This window comes from Poecile atricapillus, chromosome 2 (genome assembly GCF_030490865.1).
Source record: "Poecile atricapillus isolate bPoeAtr1 chromosome 2, bPoeAtr1.hap1, whole genome shotgun sequence".
In the NCBI taxonomy this organism is placed as follows: domain Eukaryota; kingdom Metazoa; phylum Chordata; class Aves; order Passeriformes; family Paridae; genus Poecile; species Poecile atricapillus.
In genome coordinates, this window is record NC_081250.1 from 44,490,501 (window position 1) to 44,514,419 (window position 23,919).

General features: G+C 44.4%; 1 protein-coding gene and 1 long non-coding RNA gene across 2 annotated transcripts in view; one reads left to right on the forward strand and one right to left on the reverse strand.

The window, feature by feature from the left end:
• Nucleotides 1–223: 223 nt before the first annotated feature.
• LOC131576708 (uncharacterized) overlaps nucleotides 224–23,919 on the forward strand; it is a 54,614-nt gene continuing 30,918 nt past the window's right edge. Inside the window, exon 1 of the long non-coding RNA XR_009277047.1 lies at nucleotides 224–309. This is a non-coding gene — a long non-coding RNA (uncharacterized LOC131576708). The remainder of the gene's footprint in view (nucleotides 310–23,919) is intronic.
• The window catches only part of TMC2 (transmembrane channel like 2), a 30,603-nt gene continuing 25,155 nt past the window's right edge, over nucleotides 18,472–23,919 (reverse strand). The window contains exons 18-20 of the mRNA XM_058833666.1: nucleotides 21,067–21,145; nucleotides 19,855–19,975; nucleotides 18,472–18,725 (exon numbers count right to left, since the gene is read on the reverse strand). Of these exons, the coding sequence (XP_058689649.1) occupies nucleotides 18,472–18,725; nucleotides 19,855–19,975; nucleotides 21,067–21,145 (454 nt within the window). The remainder of the gene's footprint in view (nucleotides 18,726–19,854; nucleotides 19,976–21,066; nucleotides 21,146–23,919) is intronic.

Consider the following 23,919-nt stretch of genomic DNA (forward strand, 5'->3'; position numbering starts at 1 on the left):
TGTCTTGGGTTTCTCCTTGTCTCCTATACTGCCTGTGCTCATTTTAAATTTTTTTATTTTTTTTCCCTATGAAAACCACATGTTTGTGTTTATGGTTTCTAAATGAGAACTGGGATTTTTAAACCATACCTTAAATATAGAAGAAGGAACTTCATTAAAATGTCAAATCTGAGACTTGTGATTTTAAATATGCCAAGTTATCAACTCTGCATTGTCCCCAGGTGGGATGAGTACTCTGTGAAGCCATTCTTTTGACCGGTGCTGTCTCTGCTCCCCTAGGATCACAGGAATGGAGATTGCTCTCTTAAGGTAAGTGTCAAGTGTCTGCATTTCTTTACATTTTATTTTAAATCTTCTATAGTTACAAGAATACTGGATTTACCTTCCCTTCTGGTGTCCATTTGGTAGGCACTGCTCTTTTGCTGTTAAGATAATTGCAACACAAAATACGGAGGTGAGCAATGAGTTCCTCCCGTGGGGCAGTGCAAACCAGAGGGGAGTGGGGTGGGCATCAGGCAGAGCAGCTGCCTCCTTGCTCTCCTAGGCTGGGGTGAGCTCAGCAGTTGTGGTAGCTGCTCACAGGGACCCCTGTGGCAAACCTGTGCTTGGCACGTCTTCCTGGTAAGATGAGATTGAAGGGACACTGTCTAGGATGCATCTGCTTGTTGTGGAGCCCCCAAAACTGCCCAGAGGCTGCCTTCTCACCTGCAAGGCCAGGTGGAACAGTAATCTCACAAACAGTTTAAACAGATGTTACTTTCAGAAGCTCTGCCTTGCCTTCTCTATTCTTTCCTCTGAATTTGAGGTCTAGTGGTGGCATGAAAGAGGAAACCCTTTATTTTAGGTGAAGATTTGCTTTTCCTCCTGGACTTTGGGTTGGAGGAGTACTGTGAGCAGTTCTGTGTGTCTGGTTCATCCCCAGTAATGGGAAGGTTTTGGCTGTTTGGTGGATAACCAGTTCAAATACAGTACTTGGCTTCAGTGGCACCATGGTAGTGTGGCATACCCAGGTGGTGACTCGTCCTGCTCCAGCGGGAGTAGTACAGCTCCTCAGAGCCAGCTAAAGGTCTTTAAAAGCTACTTACCCTCCATGTTACTGGCATAGGTGTTGAGGAGGACATAAAGGGCTGAAAGGGCGTGTGCATGACACTGGGCTTTCCCTGGAGATGGGTTACAGCACATTTCCACCACTTCTGCACAAGGGAGCTGCTTTTGTCCACAGGTCAACACTCAGGACGGTGGTAAGGCAGATGTTTCCCCACTGTTGATTCTCTGCAGCTGTGGCACAACCCCATCCTATGTGGGCATGATGACAGAGGTGTAGAAAGTTGAGCAGAAGCTGTGGAGAGTTCCACAGGCAGAGCTGCAGCTACTTGTGAATAAAACCTTGTCAGTGGCTCACTTGTTATATTTGCAAATTCAGTATCAAAACACTTCTGCAGCCTTTTCCTCCAAAAACGGCAGGGCTTCTTGGGGAGCAGAAGCTGAGTTTGCCAGGGCCCTGTGCAAAAGCCCTGCAGTCCTGGCCTTGGAGTTGTTTCCATGGTGCAGCAGCTACACGGAGCTGAGGGATCTGCAAGCTGCAGTGGTGCTGCTGTGGTGGCAGTGAAGTGTTGGTGTTAAAGCAGTGTTTGTGCTGCTCTGTCCAAGCTGCTGTAGCAAAGTACTCTGGCTAATGGAGAAGGCATGGTTTTCATTACGGTGTTTAGTTTTTGTTTTTTTTCCTCTATTCCTGGCCCTGAGCCCTCCAGGTACCTTATTAAAATAAATCTGATAATAGCCTTCATATTTTGAAGATCCTACACATCTGCCAAGGCACTGAATAATTTACTGTGCTGCTACCCAAAAAAACCCCAGAAGTCCCATATGTGTGAAATGTTTCTTAATTAGAAGAAGGTTTGGATCTGCAGGCTTTTGTAGTAAAGCCTTGGCTCCCCCAAACAACATTGCTTTGAGGGAGGGAGAATGGAGGAAGGGAGAGAACACAGCTGCTTGGGATGTTTCTACAGCTGCTCTTCCCTGGAAAAAATGAGTTAGTAACTCTATTAAAATAATGTTCCACCTCCTACTAATCTGATCTGTGGACTTGATCACTGTGATGGTTTGTCTATCCTCAAGCACTCCAGGTAAGAGTGCTATGCCACTATGGCTGTTTTCATTTTATTTTCAACTGAGCTGAAGTTATTTTTTCTCCCTCCCACATTGCCAGGAGAGGGATGACACTGGCAGCTTCTGCAAGCATTGCTCAGTTCCTAATGGAGAAGCTTTGCTGCTTTTATATCCTGCAGCTGTTTCCTTGCAAAGATTTTTCACATTTTTTGTGTAGCAGTGGTGGGTATAGTGTGCCCTTATCTCCGTGCTGGCCCCCAGGCAGGTGCAGGGCTCTTGAATTTCTTACCCTCCTGATTTCCCAGCTCTGTGAGTGGGGTTAAGGGATGCTGAATCCCATTCTCATTGCCTGGGGCATGAACCTCTGGGGAGCACAGCTGAGATCAGCACTGGGGATTTTTGTGTCCCACTGTTGCTCTGTTGCATGGTCTGGTCCTCAGGAGATAGAGAAGACTCTCAGTGGTTGTACCTCTCCTCCTCTTGGCTTCTTTGCCACCTTCCAAGTGACTTTTGTCCATTGGGTCTTTCCATGGAGGTTTGAGGCTGGTGCACATAAAGCCTTTGTCGACTGGGAAATGGCTTCTGTCCATCCATCTATCCATCCATCCCTGGGTGCCTGTCAGCTCTCCTCCCTCCACCTGTGTGCTTGGAGCACCAGCTGCAGAGAAATCTCTGTGCTTCAGTGCTTTCTGGTTTTGCTGTCAATCATGGAGAATTGGTGCAGAAAATAATATAAATTCAAAACATTTTAAAAATCCACTCATCTTGATCTCACTCCCTGTGTGGATACATGCATACACAGTCTATCTCCTGATAACGTGGGAACTTGGTGGCCTCTGTTTGCTGAGGTCATGGGGGACGTGGGTATTCTCTGAGTAGCACCATGTGGTACCAATTTAAGATTTAGAGACAATGCTCACAACTGGGTTTGGATGTTTATAGATGTCTGAATGGAAGGGGACCCCAGGGAGTTGGGTTCTGTGATTGCAGCAAAGACAAGCCTCCCTGCATTAGCTCGACACAGCAGAGCATTGTGTTGGTATAGTCCTTTTAAAACACAAGTCTGAGTTCTGATTCAGCACTGATGACTAAGTTGTGTGAGAAATGGGCCAGGACCTAGAAATCCTGGGGTTTCAGAATCACTTTTTTCCCCAGGGGAAAACTGAATCTGAGCATTTGGGAGTGATAAAGCCTTGGCTGCAGATGAAGCCGGGCTGCCACCTGCCAAAGGACAAGCTGCTGCCTCAGGGCTCAGGCAAATGGCAAGAAAACCATGACAGAGAGCAAAAAAATCCCTATGGCTGTCAGGCTGGAGAGCTGATAACACTGCATACAACATGAATCAAAATGGGGAGAATCACTAATTTAAAGCTTTTTGGCAAGCACTCCTTTTTTTTTTTTTTTTTTTTTTTTTTAACCAGGACATTTCTGCTTTGAAGGGATATGATTTAGAGAGGTGGTGGGGTGAGGCTCAAAGGTCTGACCTGCTTCATTGCCAGTGAAAGAACTGATGTGGTTGCAGAGAGGGGTCTGAACATGCAGGAAAGGTGGGAGACCTGCTGTACCCTCGTCCTGCTGGGGTCAAGGCAAGGGCCCACAGGACAAGACATTAATTCTTAGTGCATCTTCACCAGTGTAGAAGCTGCTCTGGTGCTCCTGACACTGGCAGGGGCCCTGCCTGGCTGGGCTTCTGCCAGTGCGTGAATGTCCTCCTTTGAGTGGTGCAGCTATTTCTAGAAATAACCCCTTGGTTTTTCTGTATTTGAAAGCAAAACCCTACCACCTCATTTTTGAAGAAATTTTGAAGTTCCTTTTTATCTGTCTCTTGCTTGTGTTTCCTTGGAGTTCTTTTTTAAGGTTCTGGTCTCTTCTATAAGCCAAAGATGCCAAGAAAAGAGCTAGGCCTCTACAAATGAGTACAAGACAGTATTTAAACTCTAAATTCCTAATGTGAGGAAACAGATACTTAAGTGTTTTTTCTTGGGTTAGACCTTTAAAGCAGAATCCTTTTTGAATTTGCCTTTTGTCTGATCTAACCAGGCTCCTTTGCTCAGTTCCTTGAAGGTGGACATTCCCAGTCTGGTGCTGGAAGATCTCCTGCCCAGCTGGACAGGAGCTCGTAGGGCTCCTCAAGTTTGTGGGGCAGGATAAACTGATAAAATCCCAGTCTCCATCATCAGGAATTTTCTCTGGGAAGTGGTTTTTGGTTGTCTTTCTTGCCTGGATTTGTCAGAGGAAGTTTCTTAGGGTAGGTCTGGAAACTGGGGCTGGTGCCAGTGCAGGTTGGGGCCCTTGTTCCTACAATGGCTCTTGTGATGTCTGGAGCCTGTTTGTAGGTGAGAGGTTTCTATAGCTTAGATATGCAGCTGAAAACCCTCCTCAGCACCCTGAAAGAAATTAAAAATCCATCCCTAGAGCTCTGGTTTGTTAGCTGGTATGAGGAAACCCTCTCCCCTGTCCTATGAGCAGAGAAAGATTCCAAAGAACAACAGAGTTGGATGACACACAAGACCTCTGCAGCTCACATTTTCAAGCAAGATGACAATTCTCTTTCTGTGGAGGTTCAGAATGTGTGATAAATGGCTTTGTCATAGTGCAGGGTCAGCTATAGGAGAAGAGGATGAAAGCTCAATATGATCTTGACTGCTTGTTTAGAATACATGAGGTTATCAGGAAAAAGAATACTGTCAGTAGTGATGGCACCTAGTGCTTGTTTCCCTTTCTCTCCTCGGAAAGCTTCATATAAGCTACCTGAAAATACAAATTCAGGTATTTCAAGGTTCCCTTTTAAAAAGAACTTACTGTTCTTCTGCAGCAAAAAGCTGATTTTTCTGCTTTGGAGAAGCCAAGGTGCCTTGGTACCAAATACAAAATCAGTGTATTCTTTGCATTCTTTTCTGGGTTTATGAGCAAACCTGCTAAACAATGTCTACTATTTTTTGTTCATTGAGAGTACAGAAAGCAGTTTGTCTTGTATACCTCTGAGCACATTATGATAGAAATATCTCAATTATGTTTTGGACTCTAAAAGAGAAGAGTGTACGTTGCAATCCCCTTCACAGCTCATGTTTAGCCACGTGTTTTGCAAAATTACCCTTTAAATTTTTTTTGTTTTGCTGAGGTTCCCATTCATTAGTAACACTGAGCAGATGCTCTGCCTGGCCATGCAAACTAAAAACTGATGCCCATGAGAGCTGCCTGTTTAAAAACAAACCTCTGATGAGAAGAATAATAAAATAATTAAGCTGATATATTTCCTTGGTTTTTTACCAAAACTTCTTGGCTGCAGCATTTGAGCTAGTGGCTGGACAAGACGTGAAAAATTTGCCAAGCAGAGGGCTCTTCCAGTCATCTATGAGTGCAAGCTGTGAGAGATGTTACTAGGAGCCTTTTGAGCTTTTCACTTTTTTTTTCTTTCCACTTGAAATTTGACCGAGCCCTGTAGGAAGATTGAGATGGACACAGTCTTTCAACAAATGTTAGGGGGGTGGAAATCAATGCTCAGATAAGGGTTTTTTGCTGTTTCTAACAATAGAAAAATAGGAATGAAACCAAACACTACTGAATATTCCAGTGAGTTTGTGGAGTTAAGCCTTCAGTTGCATGTGAATAACTGGTAAATGGACTCAAAACTCCAAGAGACAAATAATCATTTCAGTAAATATGAGGACTGAGGGTTGGTATTTTTACACCTTTCACAACTCTTGTGTTCTAATAGAGCACCCCACTGTGGATTGGAGTCAGGGAAGAGATTTGCCACTGTCTGTCTGCAGGAATTGTCTGGCTGATAATATCACTCTAGTATCCTGGAGTCTCTGAGCTTGCAAAATACACTGATCAATGGGTGAACCTAATGTATTATAATTAGAGATAAACAAGCCTTGAAGGAGTAATTAGCTAATGGGCCGTTGTGTGCTCCAGAGATGACACAGTGCTTTGGAACGCTCCACATTATTACTGGTCTGATTCAGGGGCCTGGTTCAGAGAGTATCCAAATCCTGTAATAGTGACTCATCTGGTCTAAGTCTGCCTCTGCTGCTTTGGTTTTCAAAACCTGTCTGGAGTTCTTAATGGCTTCTTGATAATGTAGTCCCACACACACTTCCAGCCCCTGTTTCTAGCACAGGTGAGTGAGATCTGAAGCCACATTCTCCCCTTTCCAAACTTTGTTTCAGTGTGAGCTGAGGAGTGAAGAGTGTTCTTCCTTGATACGTAACCAGTCCCTAAGATGCCAGACTCTGCAGGGCAGACAGGATGTGCTGAAATCAGGGCACTGTGTTGTTTCTGTGACATCCTTCTGGGTTAGCAGGCTGGGAACACCTTTCCCCAGCACTTTCTGACCAATATGAGCACTCCTGGAAAAGGCCTTCTCATCTGACTTCAGTTCAGTGAATGGGTGTTTCTGCAGAGACTTTACCACAGCTGGTCTGCATCAGCAGCTCTCACAATAAAGAGCCCAGACAAGGTCTTATCTGTGGGACCCAGATCAGAGAAATGTCCTTCCAAGCTCAGGAAATAAATCTGATGAGCAGCTTCTCACATGGAGGCTCCATGGGAGAATGACCAACCCTACCCACAGCAGTGTCCTGGGAACAGCAAAACTGACTTTGAGCTGTGCACCAGGAACAGCTATTTCTAGAAACAATCCATTGACTTTTCTGCATTTGAAAGAAAAATGCAGTGATTTAATTTTTGAAGAAATTCTAAAATCTCCTTTTATTTGTCTCTTACTTGCATCTCCTGGAAGTACTTCTCTAGGGCTCTGGTCTCTCTAAAGCACAGACATCAACAAACAAGCTAGGTCTCAATAAGCTCTACAAATAAGCACAGCACAATATTTAAGCTCATAATTTCTGTGAAAAAGCAGATGTCTAAAATATTTTGTTGTATTAGACCTGAAAGACTGAATACTTTTTCCAGTCTGACCTAACTGGTCTGCTTTTCCCAGCTCCTGAAAGGTGGACATTCCCAGGCTGAAGGTCAAATCCTCTGTGCTCTCTTAAGACATAGAGGAGAAATAAGTTGTTGAGTTTTCTGTCCTGAACATCACAAGTTTTATGGAATTTAGTAGAAAAAAAGTCAAAGTGAGGACATTTTTAAACCCAGATATCCCAGCTTTAGCAGAACTGCTACTATCTATGGCTATGGATTAGATTTATTGAAGAATTTTTTTTTACTAGACATTTTTATGAAGAACAACACTCGTGTGAACACCAGATCTAAGCTGTAATAAATTATGGTTGTATTAAAAATTCGGAGTGTATATAAGAAAGATATGTTTTGTAGGGACAAAACAAAATATAAAGCATGGAAAAGCCTCTCCTCAAAGTAGGATGAGGCTTTTCTCCAAGGAGTTGCTGATTGCCAGCAACGCCCAAGATAACTAACCAAAACCGGCCCATCAACCCAAACAAACACACAGGACACGGACCATCAGGAAAACAATGAAACTAGCTCGGGAAATTATCTACCTCCGGACCCAAGCAACGCCCTGCGGATTCCAGTGGGTAGAGAAACCGATCAGTGGGAAAAAGACAAGTTCCAAAAGAAAGACTTCGCCAGACTTAAACATTTCTGTGTTGAAAAAGCAATCAGGGGAGACAAAGGAGGAAACCCGGCCGAGATACCCATCGGCACCAGCCCGGATTCCACCACCCTGTCATGAAAAACCTAACATTGCAACACACAGAGTCTCCTTTGCATATGAGGAGATTCTGGCCGGACACGAAATAATGTCATCATTCTATGTCAGGAAATCCATTCACTGGACAATCAAGGACACTTGGTGAATGGAACCTGCCTGGAATTTTGGCCTGAGGACTTAAAAATCCTATAAAACCCCAATCCTGAGGATGCTCAGACGTGGATTTGGGAAACCTATACCTCTGGTGTAGACCCCTGTCCACCCAGCGCTGCGCTGATCTTTTTATTGTGGGTTTTTATCGCTGTTTTTACTTATTATTGTTTATTAATAAATTTCTCTTTGATTTTATCCCAAAATTGCCTTTGCATTTATAACAGATTGGTGCCGTGACTCGGATCGGAAAAACTGTGGGAGAACCTCGCTATCCAGGGGGGTACCCCCGCTGATTTCAGCGGCCTGGGAAGCCGAGAACCTCCGCAGTTCACTCCGACACCCGAACCAAATTTAGGCTAAGGTAAAAACCACAATAAAAGAGGATACGGATCCAAGAAGAGCTCGGGAAAAGAAGCCGCGGCTTGGTAGCTCATAAAAAGTCAGTTGTGCACGAAGACATCCTCGCAAGAAAATTGCTGTAAGTACTGCGAGGTTGAGCGGGGTGATTGGGCAAGCGTGTGTGAGACGTGATCTGATCACGGAGCGAGTGCGGACTCCAAAAGTTGCGGTTCCATCCTCCCGCGAGGGAATTGGCCGGCTACGGAGGAAGCGAATCGGTGTGAGGGGTCTCTATACGCGTTTGTAAAACCTGGGGCCAAAGGGGTGCTCTGGGGGACCGATCACAAAGGGCTGGAAGAGGAAGAGGACGTCCAGTAGAGCTCGGGAAAGAGTAAACTCTTCTAGCAATTAGGATCCAGGAGAGGTCCGAAGGAGAGATCAAAGCGCTAAGAAAGACCCCGGTACAGCAAACCGCGAAGGTGAGTATTAGCAGACTTTTGACTCTCTCAAAACACAAACACAACGCAGAGTACTAGGTAAGACTCCTTTTTTTCACCATGGGACAGAAAAAGAGTAAAATACAAAAGCCAGTAGATAAGAAAAACCCTTCCATAGAAACGAAGGAATTGTTAGACATCCCACCAGAAAGTCCTTTAGGTTGGTTGTTAAAATATTGGGAAAATTGCCCTGAGAGGAAAAAGAAGTCCAAGGCAAAAATGATCTACTATTGTGCCGAGGTTTGGGGTGAACAGGAACTGAGACCCCATCTCACTTGGCCAATATTAGGAACGTTTGAAAAGTGGACGTGTAAGGAGTTACTCTCTTATGTAGAGAGCAAGGTTTCCTCGGACCCCGAGGAAAAGGAATATGCCAGACTCTGGCTAAAGGCCAGAGTAGGACTATTTCCGATGAAACTAAAGAGTGAAACAAAAACAGAAACCTGGGAGCCCCTTGATCATTTACCCCCTCCATACCACGGGCCAGCAGGGTCTCCCGGGGTGGATCAAGTGGTGCCATCAGCTCCCACGAGCTCGCCAGCGCAACAAGGTGAAGCACACACATCGCGAACAGGGGAACCGGCGCCAGTAGTGGTTCCGGTGGCCCCTCCTCTGGCTCCTCCTGTGGGAACCGCAACCGCTGCTGTTTCCCCAGAAAACATGGTAGCGCAAAGTCGGGGATCTCCGTATCCCCCATTGCCCGTCCCACTGCCCCAGCCAGGTTCCTCGAACTTGGCAAGGGGAATCCTTCATGATAACCTAGTGGCGACTGATTTTACATCAGCAATAAAGGAACAAACTCTCAAAAACCCCTATTCCCCCCCCGCAAGCAGGACTCGGCTTAAGGCTAGACAGATGAGTGAAGAATGGGAAGAGAATGAGAGTAGGCACAGAATGTTCCCTCTCAGGGAAGTGCCTACGGCTCCGGGAGTGATTGGGTTTGTGAATGTACCCCTAAATTCAGGGGATGTGCGAGCGTTTAAGAAAGAGATGGGACGATTGTTAGATGATCCGTTTGGAGTAGCAGAGAGATTGGATGAATTTTTAGGCAGTAGCATTTATACATATGAGGATCTCATGGCTATCTTGAGATCTCTGTTTAGTCAGGAGGAAAGAGAAATGATTAAACAGGCTGGTATCAGAGACTGGGAGCGGCGAAACCCTCAGGGAACGCCAGGCGACCAGAAGTGGCCGAGCGTAAGCCCGAGTTGGAGCGCTCAAACAGAGGATGGCAGAAGGAGTATGAATGATTTAAGGAATATAATTGTGCAAGGAATAAGGGAAGCGGTTCCCCGGGGCCAAAATATTAGTAAGGTGTTTGGGGAATGTCAGGGGAAGGAGGAATCCCCCACCGAGTGGTTGGAGAGATTGCGGCGAAGTCTGCAGATTTATTCTGGGACAGACCCTAGCTCTCCGGTAGGAGAAGTGTTACTCAAAACACAATTCGTGACGAAATCATGGGAGGATATTAGAAAGAAATTAGAAAAGATTGAAGGGTGGCAAGAGAAAGGTCTCCAAGAGCTTCTAAGGGAAGCTCAAAAGATTTACATGAGGAGAGAGGACGAGAAACAGAAACTTCAGGCCAAAATACTAGTGGCCGCAGTAAAAGAAGCTCAGAAACAAGAACAGGCACACGGCAAGTTTAAAACAGCGCCGAAAAAGCCGCAGGAGCCACAGAAGGATGGCTCCGCCCCGCGGAAAGATCCCCCAGAATGTTTTTACTGTAAGAAAGTAGGACACTTACAACGGAATTGCCGCCAGAAAATAAAAGATGAACAAGTATTTCAAGAAGATTAGGGAAGTCTTGGGCTTTTTCAGATGGGGACGATAACAGCTAAAGAGCCCTTGATAAAATTAAAAGTAGGTCCCCATCGTGAGGAAATAGAGTTTTTGGTTGACACGGGAGCTGAGAGAAGCACCCTGCAAAAATTACCCGGGGGATGCGTAGCAAGCAAAGAAAAGGTAGTGGTAATCGGTGCGAAGGGAGATCCCTTCAAAGTTTCTGTAATTAAAGATGTGGAAATAGAGTCTGAAAATAAAATATGTCTAGGAAATTTATTATTAGTAGAAGAAGCCGATTACAATTTGTTAGGAAGAGATATGATTGTCTCGTTAGGTATAAACATTGTTGTAAAGAATTCTGAATTAGTAATAAAGATATTTCATTTAACTCCAAAAGATGAAAGGGAAATTGATCCCAAAGTGTGGCATTCAAAAGGGGAGGTGGGGAAATTAGATATCACCCCCATCAAAATTGAAATAGAAAACCCAGAGGACCCGATAAGGGTAAAACAATATCCCATCCCGATAGAAGGGAAAAGGGGTTTGAAACTAGTAATTGATGACCTCCTTAGAGGAGGTACCCTCGAACCCTGCATGTCCCAACATAACACTCCCATCCTGGCAGTAAAGAAAGCGGATGGGAGCTTCCGACTGGTTCAGGATCTCAGGGCAGTAAATGCTAGAACCCGAACCAGGTTTCCGGTAGTGGCAAATCCTTATACTTTACTTAACAGACTCTCACCCGAGGATGTATGGTACAGTGTAATTGATTTAAAAGACGCATTCTGGACTTGTCCTTTGGATGAAGGGAGTAGGAATTTCTTTGCCTTTCAGTGGGAGGATCCGGACACGAATAGAAATCAACAATTAAGGTGGACGGTCCTCCCCCAGGGGTTTGTGGAATCACCCAATTTATTTGGACAGGCATTGGAACAATTACTTACTGAATTCATTCCAGAGGAAGGGACAAAGCTCTTACATATGTAGATGATTTATTAATTGCTGGAACCATGGAAGAAAAAGTCAGAAAAAGTACAATTTCATTGTTGAATTTTTTGGGAAAAAAGGGTTTGAAAGTATCAAAATCCAAACTGCAGTTTACGGAGCCCGAGGTAAAATATCTGGGACATTGGATTTCTCAAGGGAAAAAGATGTTAGATCCTGACAGAGTGGCTGGGATTCTCGTGCTCCCAGCCCCAAAAACGAAAAGACAAATCAGGCAATTTTTAGGGCTCCTGGGATATTGCAGACAGTGGATTGAAGGATACAGCGAAAAAGTAAAATTTTTGTATGAGAGATTAAACACAGATAGATTGAAATGGACCACTCAGGATGAAAGCAAGTTTCAGGAATTGAAAACTGCACTTATAACTGCCCCTGTTCTAACCTTGCCAGATACAAACAAAGAATTCCAGCTATTTGTTGATGTAAGTGGACAAACAGCTCAAGGAGTTCTGACCCAGGAGTGGGCAGAAAAGAAAAAGCCCATAGGATTTTTATCAAAAATCCTAGATCCAGTCAGTCGAGGGTGGCCTACTTGCTTGCAAGCAATTATTGCAGTAGCTCTGTTAGTTGGGGAAGCAAAAAAGATAACTTTTGGAGCCTCTTTAACAGTCTACACCCCACACGATGTAAGAAATATCTTACAACAAAAAGCCGAGAAATGGCTAACTGATTCAAGACTTCTGAAATATGAAGCCATGCTAATCAGTTCACCAGGCCTCGAGTTAAGAACAACTACTGCCCAAAACCCGGCGCAGTTTTTGTTTGGGGAACCCACAGGTGAGCTATTGCATGATTGCATTGAAGCAGTAGAATTGCAAACTAAGGTAAGACCGGACCTGGAAGATCAAGAGTTAGAAGGGGGGGAAAAATGGTTCATTGATGGTTCATCAAAAATGGTAGAAGGAAAAAGAAAGTCAGGTTATGCCATCATAAATGGTAAGACCGAACAAATCATAGAATCAGGTCCCCTGCAGGCATGCTGGTCGGCCCAAGCCTGTGAACTATTTGCACTCTTAAGAGCCCTCAAAGGCCTGAAGGGAAAAAGGGGAACAATTTTTACGGATTCAAAGTATGCATTTGGGGTAGTGCATACTTTCGGAAAAATATGGGAAGAAAGAGGTTTAATTAACACCAAGGGAAAAAGATTAATACATGGAGAAATAATTAAACAAATTTTAGAAGCTATCAGAGAGCCCCAGGAGATATCCGTAGTCCATGTAAAAGGACACCAAACTGGGTGGCGGTTTCACACCAGGGGAAACAATCTAGCGGACAAAGAGGCGAAACGAGCTGCGTTATTGGCGGTAAGTATTCCTGAGATTAGTCCCAAAGAAACCCCAGAAGTGTCTGTGCTTCCTTCAGAGAAGGAGCAAGAAGATTTCAAGAAGGTAGGTGGATATTTTAAAGAAAATAAATGGTGGTTGCCAGACGGGAGGGAGCTGGTTCCAAAAAGTATAGCGAGAGGAATACTCAGGAGATTGCATGAACAAACCCACTGGGGAACCAGAGCACTGGCTGAACAATTTTTAAAATTTTTCGGATGTAAAGGAATCTTTGAACTTGCCAAGCAAGAGGTACAGGGGTGCGTGATATGCCAGAAAGTAAATCGTGCCAATTCAAAACAAACAAATTGGGGTGGCCGGCCACTTTCGTATAGGCCATTCGAGAGAGTCCAGGTAGATTTCACGGAACTACCAAAGATTGGGAGAAATAAATATTTATTAGTGATAGTGGATAAACTGACACATTGGGTCGAGGCATTTCCCAGAGCAAAGGCTACGGCCCAAACCGTGTCTAAAATTCTACTAGAGGAAATAATTCCTAGATATGGGATAATAGACCATATCGATTCTGATCAAGGGACTCACTTCACCTCCAAAATCATTAAACAACTGTCAGAAGCATTGGGAATCAGATGGCAATATCACACCCCCTGGCACCCTCAAAGCTCGGGACAGGTAGAAAGGATGAATCAAACATTAAAATCGCAATTGTCCAAATTAATAATCGAAACAAAAATGACTTGGGTCCGATGTCTTCCTTTAGCCCTGTTAAACATCCGGACCATGCCTCATTCTGAAACCGGTTTATCCCCTTTTGAAATGCTATATGGAATGCCATATAGGCATGGGATGCCGGTGGCACACCCTCAAATAGAGGATGTGCAATTACAACCTTATCTCATTTCTATAAATAAAAATCTACAGGAACTCCGGAAAAAAGGATTGATTCCTCAAAGCACGACATTGGGATTTCCAATTCACAAAATCCAGCCGGGCGACAAAGTATTAATTAAGGTGTGGAGGGAACTTCCCCTCAGTCCTCATTGGGAAGGTCCCTTCCTCGTTCTCCTGACCACGGACACTGCTGTACGAACGGCCGAGAAAGGGTGGACTCACTTCTCTCGGGCCAAGAAGGTTCCGGATTGCCAAGCCCCCGAGTGGAAGATCACCACCCCGCCAGGAGATTTGAAAATCAAGCTCCGAAGACACCACAAATGAACAATAGCGAAAGGATAAGTTGCAATATCCGCGATTGTTATTGTTTTCCGTTTATACATTTTAAGTGTGCTTACTGTAAGCAGATTTGGGTAGCTCATTGCATAAGGGGAAATAAACCGAGGGGATTGTGCTCTAGGTGTCACGAGAGAGAACTAGACCAAACAAATAGATTCCTGATACTTGCAACTCGAGCGGGCCTTTTAGAACTAGACTCTCCGGAGTGGTTTTTGTTTTATCAAAAAGGATTAGGGGGTCAGCTTGATTGCAAAGCCGAACCCTTGGAAATTGAGTGCCGTAAGACCGTGAAAGTACCGTGCAGATTTGAACCGGTTAAAGCATCTCGGTGGGCAACCTTTAAGCGGAGGTTTGCCATCAGGACATCAAGGGCCCCTGAAGACAGTCCTTGCTGCCGGGAAGATGGTTATCCCCGCCGTATACTTTTATACGGGCGGAGGGAATGGCAGAGGGATGCAATTGTGGGGAATCCTGATGTCCCTGAGCCTAGTCATGTGCTCGATCAAGGAAATAGAGCCCGAGGTACCCCCAGGGGAGGGTCCCCAGGGGAAGTGTGAGCAGTGTCAGACTGCCACAAAAATCGAGCACTTGACCGAGTGTCCTTTAGAACTACACGCAGGTATTTGTTGGCTCAACGGCACTCAGTTCAAATTGTGTAAATCAAAAGAGAAAATCTGGTGCTCGAATTCGAGAGCAAGTATCAAGGAAAAACCCATTCGGAACTTGGAAGAAAAAGGGGTTGCAATAACCCACTTCCGAAACAAAAGAGAAATTAAGGGAACTTCCCCAATCGAGGTCTGCAGACAGTGTAATAAAACTGTCTGGGTTGGGGGAAAGAAACACTCGACATTTCTGGCTTACCACCGAGTTAACCCTACCTGCTACAGTAAAGCAAACTTAAAACCATGTATGATGGGGGGAAAATTGTACTGGGAGGGGAAGAATGTGAAACACGAGACAAAGCTGACATTCAATAATGAACCCATAATTTTGGAACTATTGAAGTCAGATGACGAGAACTCGTGTTTTCAGTTTGACCCAGTGTTCTGTTTTTCAAAAGATGAAGAAGGATTAGATCCAGAGAGTAAAATAAAGCAAATAGCTATAGACTTAAAACGACAAGAAATGGAAAATAAAAAGAAAAGGCTGGAGCAAGAGAGGTTAAACTCTCTCAGTGAACAATATGAGTTATTAGAAAAACAATACGATAATTGGAAATTACCCAGCCCCAACCAAAACTTGTTTGTTGATCTAATGCAGGAAATAGCCACCGAATTAGGTATATCCAACTGCTGGATATGCGGTGGCTTAAAATCAGCCGAGAGGTGGCCATGGAAAGGAGAGGGATTGACCCCGGAACAAATATTAAAAGGGACAGAATTAAAATTCTCAAAAACAACCCGGAGGCCAGAAGGATGGGTCATAGATGACCGAATAATTGGGACTTTTTGCATTAGCCGGGAGGGAAAAGAGTTTACCGATTTGGTAGGATACACTCCGTGTGTGAATACCCTCACAGTAAACTCAGAAAAGAAAACAAAAATCTGGCACCCGGAATCACCCGAAGGATATTGGATCTCCTATCGGGAAAACAATTGCAAGTGGATAGAGACTATCGGATTATGTTGGAACAAGAAACCAGGGGCCAATCCCTTCCATACTTTCATAGGCCTGAGGGATTATTGGGAGGATCTGGCAAAAACTAATAAAAACTGGGAAGCTCCCGATGGAATTTACTGGATATGCGGGAAAAAGGCATACAGTGAATTACCTCGGAAGTGGAAAGGGTCATGCACACTCGGACTAATTCGGCCATTTTTCTTTACACTACCAAAAGGTGAAAGTAAGTCCCTAGGGGCTCCCCTCTTTGAAACCTTAGCTCGACAAAAGAGGGACCTAAAAAAGATATTACCGATAGCAGGAGGGAGCCAGAAATGGAACGAGGAGGAATGGCCGGCCGAGAGAATCATACAATACTATGGTCCGGCCACTTGGGCGAATGATGGAAGTTGGGGTTATAGAACCCCCATTTATCTCCTTAATCGGCTCATTCGACTGCAAGCGGTAATGGAGGTAGTTTCAAATCACACCTCAGAAGCCCTGGAACTCCTAGCAAGGCAACATTCTCAAATGAGAGCCTTTGTTTACCAGAACAGACTGGCTCTCGATTACTTGCTAGCTGAGGAGGGGGGGGTGTGCGGGAGATTCAATGAATCAGAGTGTTGCATGGAAATAGATGATTATGGCGAGACTATAAAGGGACTAGCTGCGGAAATCAAGAAAGTGGCACATGTGCCAGTTCAAAAATGGAATTCTATTCTACAAGCCTCTTGGTGGGACCAAATTTTCGGTCAAGGGGCTTGGTGGAAAAAGCTAGTGTTCTTTATAGGATGTTCAATAGCCGGAATCATCTTTTTGCCTTGTTTAATTCCTTGTCTGATTAGGCTAATACAATCTGTAGTGCAAGGAATGCAAATTGCCGCCCTCCCAATAGATCCGGAAAAATCACAAGATAAAAATGCCCTTCTTTCTAAATTACTGGTTTTAGAAGAAGAGAAAGAGAGTAATAAGGCATTAAGGGCCTTAGAAAAATTTGAAAACGAACATATGCTGACCACTAAAATTGACAATTAAACAAAGAAAAAATGATGATGAAAAAGGAGTAAGAAAAGGATACTTTTCTTTAAAAGAAAGTGTGAAAATAACGAATTTTTAAATGTGATAAATTATTAGGTGGGGGACTGTAATAAATTATGGTTGTATTAAAAATTCGGAGTGTATATAAGAAAGATATGTTTTGTAGGGACAAAACAAAATATAAAGCATGGAAAAGCCTCTCCTCAAAGTAGGATGAGGCTTTTCTCCAAGGAGTTGCTGATTGCCAGCAACGCCCAAGATAACTAACCAAAACCGGCCCATCAACCCAAACAAACAGACAGGACACGGACCATCAGGAAAACAATGAAACTAGCTCGGGAAATTATCTACCTCCGGACCCAAGCAACGCCCTGCGGATTCCAGTGGGTAGAGAAACCGATCAGTGGGAAAAAGACAAGTTCCAAAAGAAAGACTTCGCCAGACTTAAACATTTCTGTGTTGAAAAAGCAATCAGGGGAGACAAAGGAGGAAACCCGGCCGAGATACCCATCGGCACCAGCCCGGATTCCACCACCCTGTCATGAAAAACCTAACATTGCAACACACAGAGTCTCCTTTGCATATGAGGAGATTCTGGCCAGACACGAAATAATGTCATCATTCTATGTCAGGAAGTCCATTCACTGGACAATCAAGGACACTTGGTGAATGGAACCTGCCTGGAATTTTGGCCTGAGGACTTAAAAATCCTATAAAACCCCAATCCTGAGGATGCTCAGACGTGGATTTGGGAAACCTATACCTCTGGTGTAGACCCCTGTCCACCCAGCGCTGCGCTGATCTTTTTATTGTGGGTTTTTATCGCTGTTTTTACTTATTATTGTTTATTAATAAATTTGTCTTTGATTTTATCCCAAAATTGCCTTTGCATTTATAACATAAGCTGATCAGGGTGGGTTAATGTCAATAACAGGAAGAAACTGTAGGTGTTATAGAGCAGATCAACCCCTAGAAGGTCTGTCACAGAGTCCTGGTTAGTCCTGTAGATCTGGATGATGCTGTTCTTAAATTGCACCAGGAATTTCTAACTGGTTACAATCAGAAACTAGGCCAAGGCACTGTTAGTCTCTCAGCTGTGCTGGGTGGTGTTGCTACACAAGGAATCATATCCAGGGATTGAAATAATGGTGCAAGCTACTGTCAACAGACTGTGAAAAGAGGAGTATCATGGGAACCTAGAGAAAGTGGTGATGAGGTTGAAACAAAAAGATGGAAGTTTGGAGGAGGTAGACTGTAGGAAAGCTATCACAAGGGACAAAACCTCCTCTGGTAGGTATCCTCTAGAAGCAGGTGCCTGTGGCTGAGCAGGGATACTCAATTTTTTCTAATTCTAAATTCTTCAGGCAGAGGAACAGCAGAAAAAATCCACAACAACTTAAATGTTTAAATGACAGGTAAAGTCACACCACTTTTATTAATTAAATAAGTCTTTGAAAGTACTGGCAAGCACTTGCTCCACAGAGCAAGTTCGCTGCTGTTGATGGCCACAGGGCTGTGTTGTGTGTGAAGCAGTTCAGCAATGTCATGGCTGATTTTTGTTCTGACCACCTCCCATTTCCCTTGGGATCAAGATCAGGACAGCTTCTGGGGGTTACAATTTGCAAGTACTACTAAGTGTCTAAACAAATCTGTGTTAGAGGGTGTTGGATAGATACAGAGCACCACAGGTGGGTGTCCAGCATGCAGCAACCATTTCCTACCAAAACTACAGTGGTTCATGCAGCACCTCTCTCTATTTTAATGTCAGACAGGAGAAACTTTGCTGAGGTTACCGAGCAGCCCATGGGTAGCATGGCTGTCCTCTCCCTCTTCCAGGGACTGGTCCCAGGGGGTGTCCCCATGGCCTGGGCTGGCCAGGGTAGGGTGCCCGCATGCCCAGTGTCCGTGGCTGTGTGACAAACACTTGTGATGGCGGGGTGAAGGCTGCTCCTCTCCCTCCAGCCATGGGACTGCCAGCCAGGATTTCTCCTCTGCCTGGCTTCCTGACAGGGCTGGTTTCATTCAGAGACTCTGTTTTCTTGTCTAGAGCAAAGATTATGGATGTTATTTTCTTGGGAGCAAACACTGCCTCCTGTCCTCTCCCCAGTGGCTGCTGTTTCTTCTATGTGCAAGAACTGGAGTGTCTGGGGATTTGTGTTTGAGCATTTGAGTGAAAAAAACAGGAATAAGAATGTTCCCCACCCTGCAACTCAACAGCCAGTACATGTCTCTGCTGCCCAACCTCCCTTTTCAGGTTCTTACTGATGCATTTATAAGACATGAGAATCCTACCAGCCATGCTGGTACACTTCTAGGCATGGGGCTGGGGTGGGGGTCATGGGTAATTCCTGATTTTAGTCTTTCTTTTCAGTGCACTCAAAACACTGCCAGCACTATTTCCATTTAAATTGATGCCTTGAGTCTGCTTTGGAGAAGATCTGTATTGGGTTGCTCTGAACCTTCCACTTTGTCTCAGCCCATCAAATTCAAGGGGGTTATGGTGGCACTAGTCTGCTTTTCTCACCTGTACCAGGATAAAGTCAAAATTTTTCAAGTGATTTTCAGAAATGAGAGCCAGAGGCTCTGGAAGCCAGGAAGTGGCTGGTTGAGGTCGAGCCTGGAGGATCCATTTTCTGTTAAAAAAACCCGACCATGGTGCTAATGCCTCCTCCTGTTTCTTTCTGCCCAGCCATGGACCCCCCCACAGCAGAGCTGAGAGCATGCATTTATTTACCCTAAGACTCAGTGCAATCCTATGAAAAGTTTCTGCCTCATTCATGATGAATTTTCCAATGAAAAGCTCAACTCAGGAAGAAAAAGTCTGCTCAACTCATCAGCCCTGAAACAGCACTGAGTTTAAACAGTGTTCCCAGAATAAATGCTGGTTTCATGAGCAGCATGGTTAATAGCTGGGATGTGAATCATGAACAATAATTTTGGATTACAATTCCCACTGTGACAAGCATGTGCGAGACATAGTCCAGTCTAAAAATGTGCCCTTCCTTGGTGTCCATTGGCAGGTGGACTTCTGTGACAGGACAAAATCTGTGCTAATTATACCCATCCAATCCCTTGCTAAGGTGTATCCCTCCAGTTTCTCAATGCTACCAGTCACTTTGTTGTCTAAATGAGCCTTTTCAGAAGTGTTATGGGCAGATTGTACAATTTTTACCTTCTGCTTGTTTGGGGGGACTTTCAGTCTTCGTACTTGGTGTAAGTAAATCCTCCAGATCTTGCAGCATAGGGTTGGTACTGGCTTTGTTGTTTCTCTTGTTTTTCTCCTCTTCACGTTGCTGCATTAATAAAAACATTTGGTTTAGTTAAAAACTGCAGATGTAATCTGGGAAATGGTGGACTGCTGTCATGTTTGTCTGACTAGGTGTTTGTTGGTATGAATGAATCTCTTTGCCAAGATGCTGAATCCTGGTCTGGTGATCAAGTGTTTCCAAGAAAGAAAGTATTTCCCAGGCAGGACTGGAGAACAGTGGCTCTACTCCTGTTAGGGCAAAGCACTTGCTGATAATATGGCTGGAGTTGCTGCAGCTACCAATCTGCCCTCTCTGGTGTATTGGTTACTTTTAAATGTGAGCCTCTAGTGAGAGAGGGTGTCAGGCTTTATCCAGAGGAAGAGGGTACAGCAGCACAGGCATGGGCTGTAGGGCTGTCTTTGGCTTTACTTGCATACATTTAGGGCTGCAAAAGATTTTCTTCTGGATGGTAGACGGAATCTGTACTTTTGGATAGTGCTGAGTCCTTCCTTTAGCCCTGATCTCAGCCAGGTTGTGCAGCATGAAATAGAGTGCCCCAAAATCTGAACATGCTGTAGCACATGTTCAACTCTTGCAGTACTCGAGGAGGCCCTTTGCATCAAGACATTTCCTAATCCTTTAGGCCAAGTGATTAACTTTGTATTTCAGCATTTGAATGTAATTTATGAAGTCCCATTTCTCAGTGCTCACACCTTCACTTTTAATGTTGCACCAATCTCTGCTTGATGTGATGTTTTTCTTTATGTGGCACTGCTTCCTTGGTTTGGATCCTGTCCTGTGCCAGTAAAATGGCTGTGGTTTTCATGGGCTTATCGTTGTTCCCAGGAAATCTCAGGCACAAAAACATGGTCTGAACTTTGAGGTAACTTACTTTTGTAGATAAAAAGCACAGTTCATGAGAAAGCTGGAGTTTTGGTGTACGAAATAGTAGGCTATTATGAGATGTGACCACTCTGCACAGCTAGACATTAAATGCCATCAGAGGGGACAGAACAAGCATAAAATACGTCATCTTCTTGTGTCACCAAAGTGCAGAGTGATTTAAAAACATATGTTATGCATCAAAATTGAAGTGCATGGTATTTCAAAGGTGGCTTTGACAGATCAATACCTACCATTTGCATTTTCTTCTTCAGCTCTGCATTGGCGCGCTGATACGCTTTAGACACAGCATTCAGGTAATAGATGGTGAGGCTAGAAAAGAAAACATGTTGCTGTAGTGATGGGATCAGGGGAAAGAGAAAGTTTCACAAGGAAGGAACATTTAATTTTTTGCTTACCTTCTAATACCTAATTTTCCCACCAGCTGTCTCCAAACTTCTTTTAGAAGCTCAGGGTTTAGGAAAAATTTTGGCTTCCTGTGGCATGGTTAGCTGAGACAGGCTGAGCCCATCCAGGGCTCAGTTGTGCTCAAACAGAAGAACAATGTCCAGCCTGCCCTTGTGCTTCCACCTTGGCTGGCCTTGGACTCTCTCCACTTCCTTTGTACCAGCCTTGGGGAAACCAGGCACCAGCCTTGAGATGGAACTGCCACCAGGTAACACAGGGACCTTAGTAAAAATTGGGAAACCAGGGAAATAGTGGTAGAATAGGGCCCTGACACCTCTCCTGAAAAGCAGTGCTCAAAGAACAGTCCTCCTTCTCCCTTTTCCAGGACCAGCTGCATCCTGTATCCCTGGACAGAGCTCTTGAGAGCAAGCAGAGACAGAAACTGAGGGCAAGCAGAAGCCAGGTTGGAGCAGAGCCGTGGGCTTTTGTTTCGATCCTGTCTTCTCCAAAAAGGGCACACCAAAGCCAGCAGAAAACTGAGCCAAGCTGGGGGGAACTGAAAGGCAAGTGGGGATGGGAAGAGGGCATGCTGGCTGCCAGCCTCTGGCACACAGGGAGGCTGAGCTTTAAAACAAGTCCAGGAGTCTGGGTCTGTCTCACCACCTCTGACACTCACCAGCCAGTAATATTTCGGTAGTAAAAAATGTCTCCTGCTTTTGTGGAGTGCCTTTATTTCTCTAAATTATAACCATCATCTGCTCAGTGACTCCAAGCCATTCCCAGGAAAAGTACCAAAGTACCAGCTGTTTGGTTCACTGCTATAGGATTTCATCAACTGAGTGCCTGACCCAGAAAGGCACCATGTACTGGCATGTGGGTTTCCAGGTGGAAGATCAGGAAGTGGTGCTTAGGATTGCCTTTCTTGAGGTTTTTTACAGGGGTCTGTCTAGAGGAAACACATTTGCTGCCTTTTGCCTAGCATTAACCCAAAACTCAGTATTGGTGATCTGGGCTCTCTGTCCTGCAAATCCTCTTGGAAATTGTTTTTATTTTGTGTTCTTCTGTAACGGTGTGATAGTTTTATTTCTTCGATGTTATCAAGCTCACTGTTTAAAAAACACTATCTTGTAATCAGGGCTGCGAATAAGAATGGTGTTGTTTTCACACTGATGTTTTTGTTTTGCTGATTCTTGTTTATCCTAGGTTGAGCAAGGACCTCTGTTTTTGTCTCAAGCTCTGCCAGTGAGGAGGAAACTGGGAGGGGGCATAGGTGGGGCAGGTGATCTGAACGCACCAAAGGGATATTCCACAGCATAGACCGTCATGCCTGGTGTATAAACAGGGAGTTACCTTTAACAGGGGCCAATCTGGTTTTGGGAAGGGAGTCTGGCATCAGCCAATGGGTGGTGAGCAACTGTATTGTGTGTCACTTGTTTTTCCCTTTTTATTATTATTTATCATTTGCTATTTTTACTATATTTTACTTTGATTTTGATTATTAAACTGTTCTTATCTCCACCTACAAGTTTTTCTTTGATTGTCCTCCTCATTTCACCAGGACTGGGGAGAGAGAAGAGGCTGAGAAAATAGCTGGGCAGTGCCTAATTTCCATGTGGATTTAAACCATGACACCCTGGCACCTCTTTTATCTGATGTATTGCTTCCCCAGTTCTGGGGACAGTGTGGGTCACTGTCCATTTCTAGCCTGCATAGGAATTTTATCTTTTCCCCCTTCTTGATACAGTGAAATGCTTCTATCTTCTGCCAGGAAGCTCTGCAGGCCACAGCTTGAAATCCTACTCTCAACCTGAGTGGAATTAGATTATGTGCCCATGGGCACAATATCTGTCATTCTTTTTTCTCTGTATTTCCTATTTCCCTTGTCCTTGGGTGGTTAAAAGCAGGACAGTAAGCTTGACACCCATGCCACTCGCTGGACCCCATCATTGTTTGGAACCAGGAGCTAAGAACCAAAATAAATAGAAGATGCATTTTGGATTGCACCTGGATAAAAGAGAAGGGGTTGTCATGGCTAGAGAAAATTACTTAATTCAGTCCACAAAAGTGGAAAACACATTTTTTGAGAGGCTGCAATCAAAATCAACAGACCGTCCATTTACGATCCACCTGTTGCTTTTTGTAGAGGCTATTTTTAGTTAGGCTGGATTGTAGGTTGCTTTGCCTGCTGCTTTGAGAGCTTCTGGCTCTCTGCTCATCAGGACTAAATAAGGCTTTTGCATTTCCCTGGTTTCAATCTCTTGGAAAACTGGATGGGTTCATCATAAGGACTAACTCCAGCTTAACCCTGTCTGCCTCTCAGCACCACAGCAGAAGTTGAAGATTTTCAGAGACAAGGCAGGAAACTGGGCACTTGGCTGAAAAAGGAGAAGAGAAAAGGGCCAAAAGCCTTAAGAAACAGCCTTGTTTGGTTGTTGTGATTTTGTCTGGGATTATCACAGGCAAGGTGAGTATGTAGATAACAAGCAGTGCCTCTGCAAGACACCCAATGCCCTCAGGGCATGTGAGAGCTACTGCCCAGGGGCTGTATGTCTGACAGGTCCAGGCACCATGGGGGAAGCCACTTCTTTAGAGCTGTGACTCTCGGGAGCTGAACAGCTGGAAATTAAAAGTATGTAATACATACAGGCAGTCTATTTTTTTATTTTTTTTGAGCGATGGACTGATGATAAGTCAGTGGA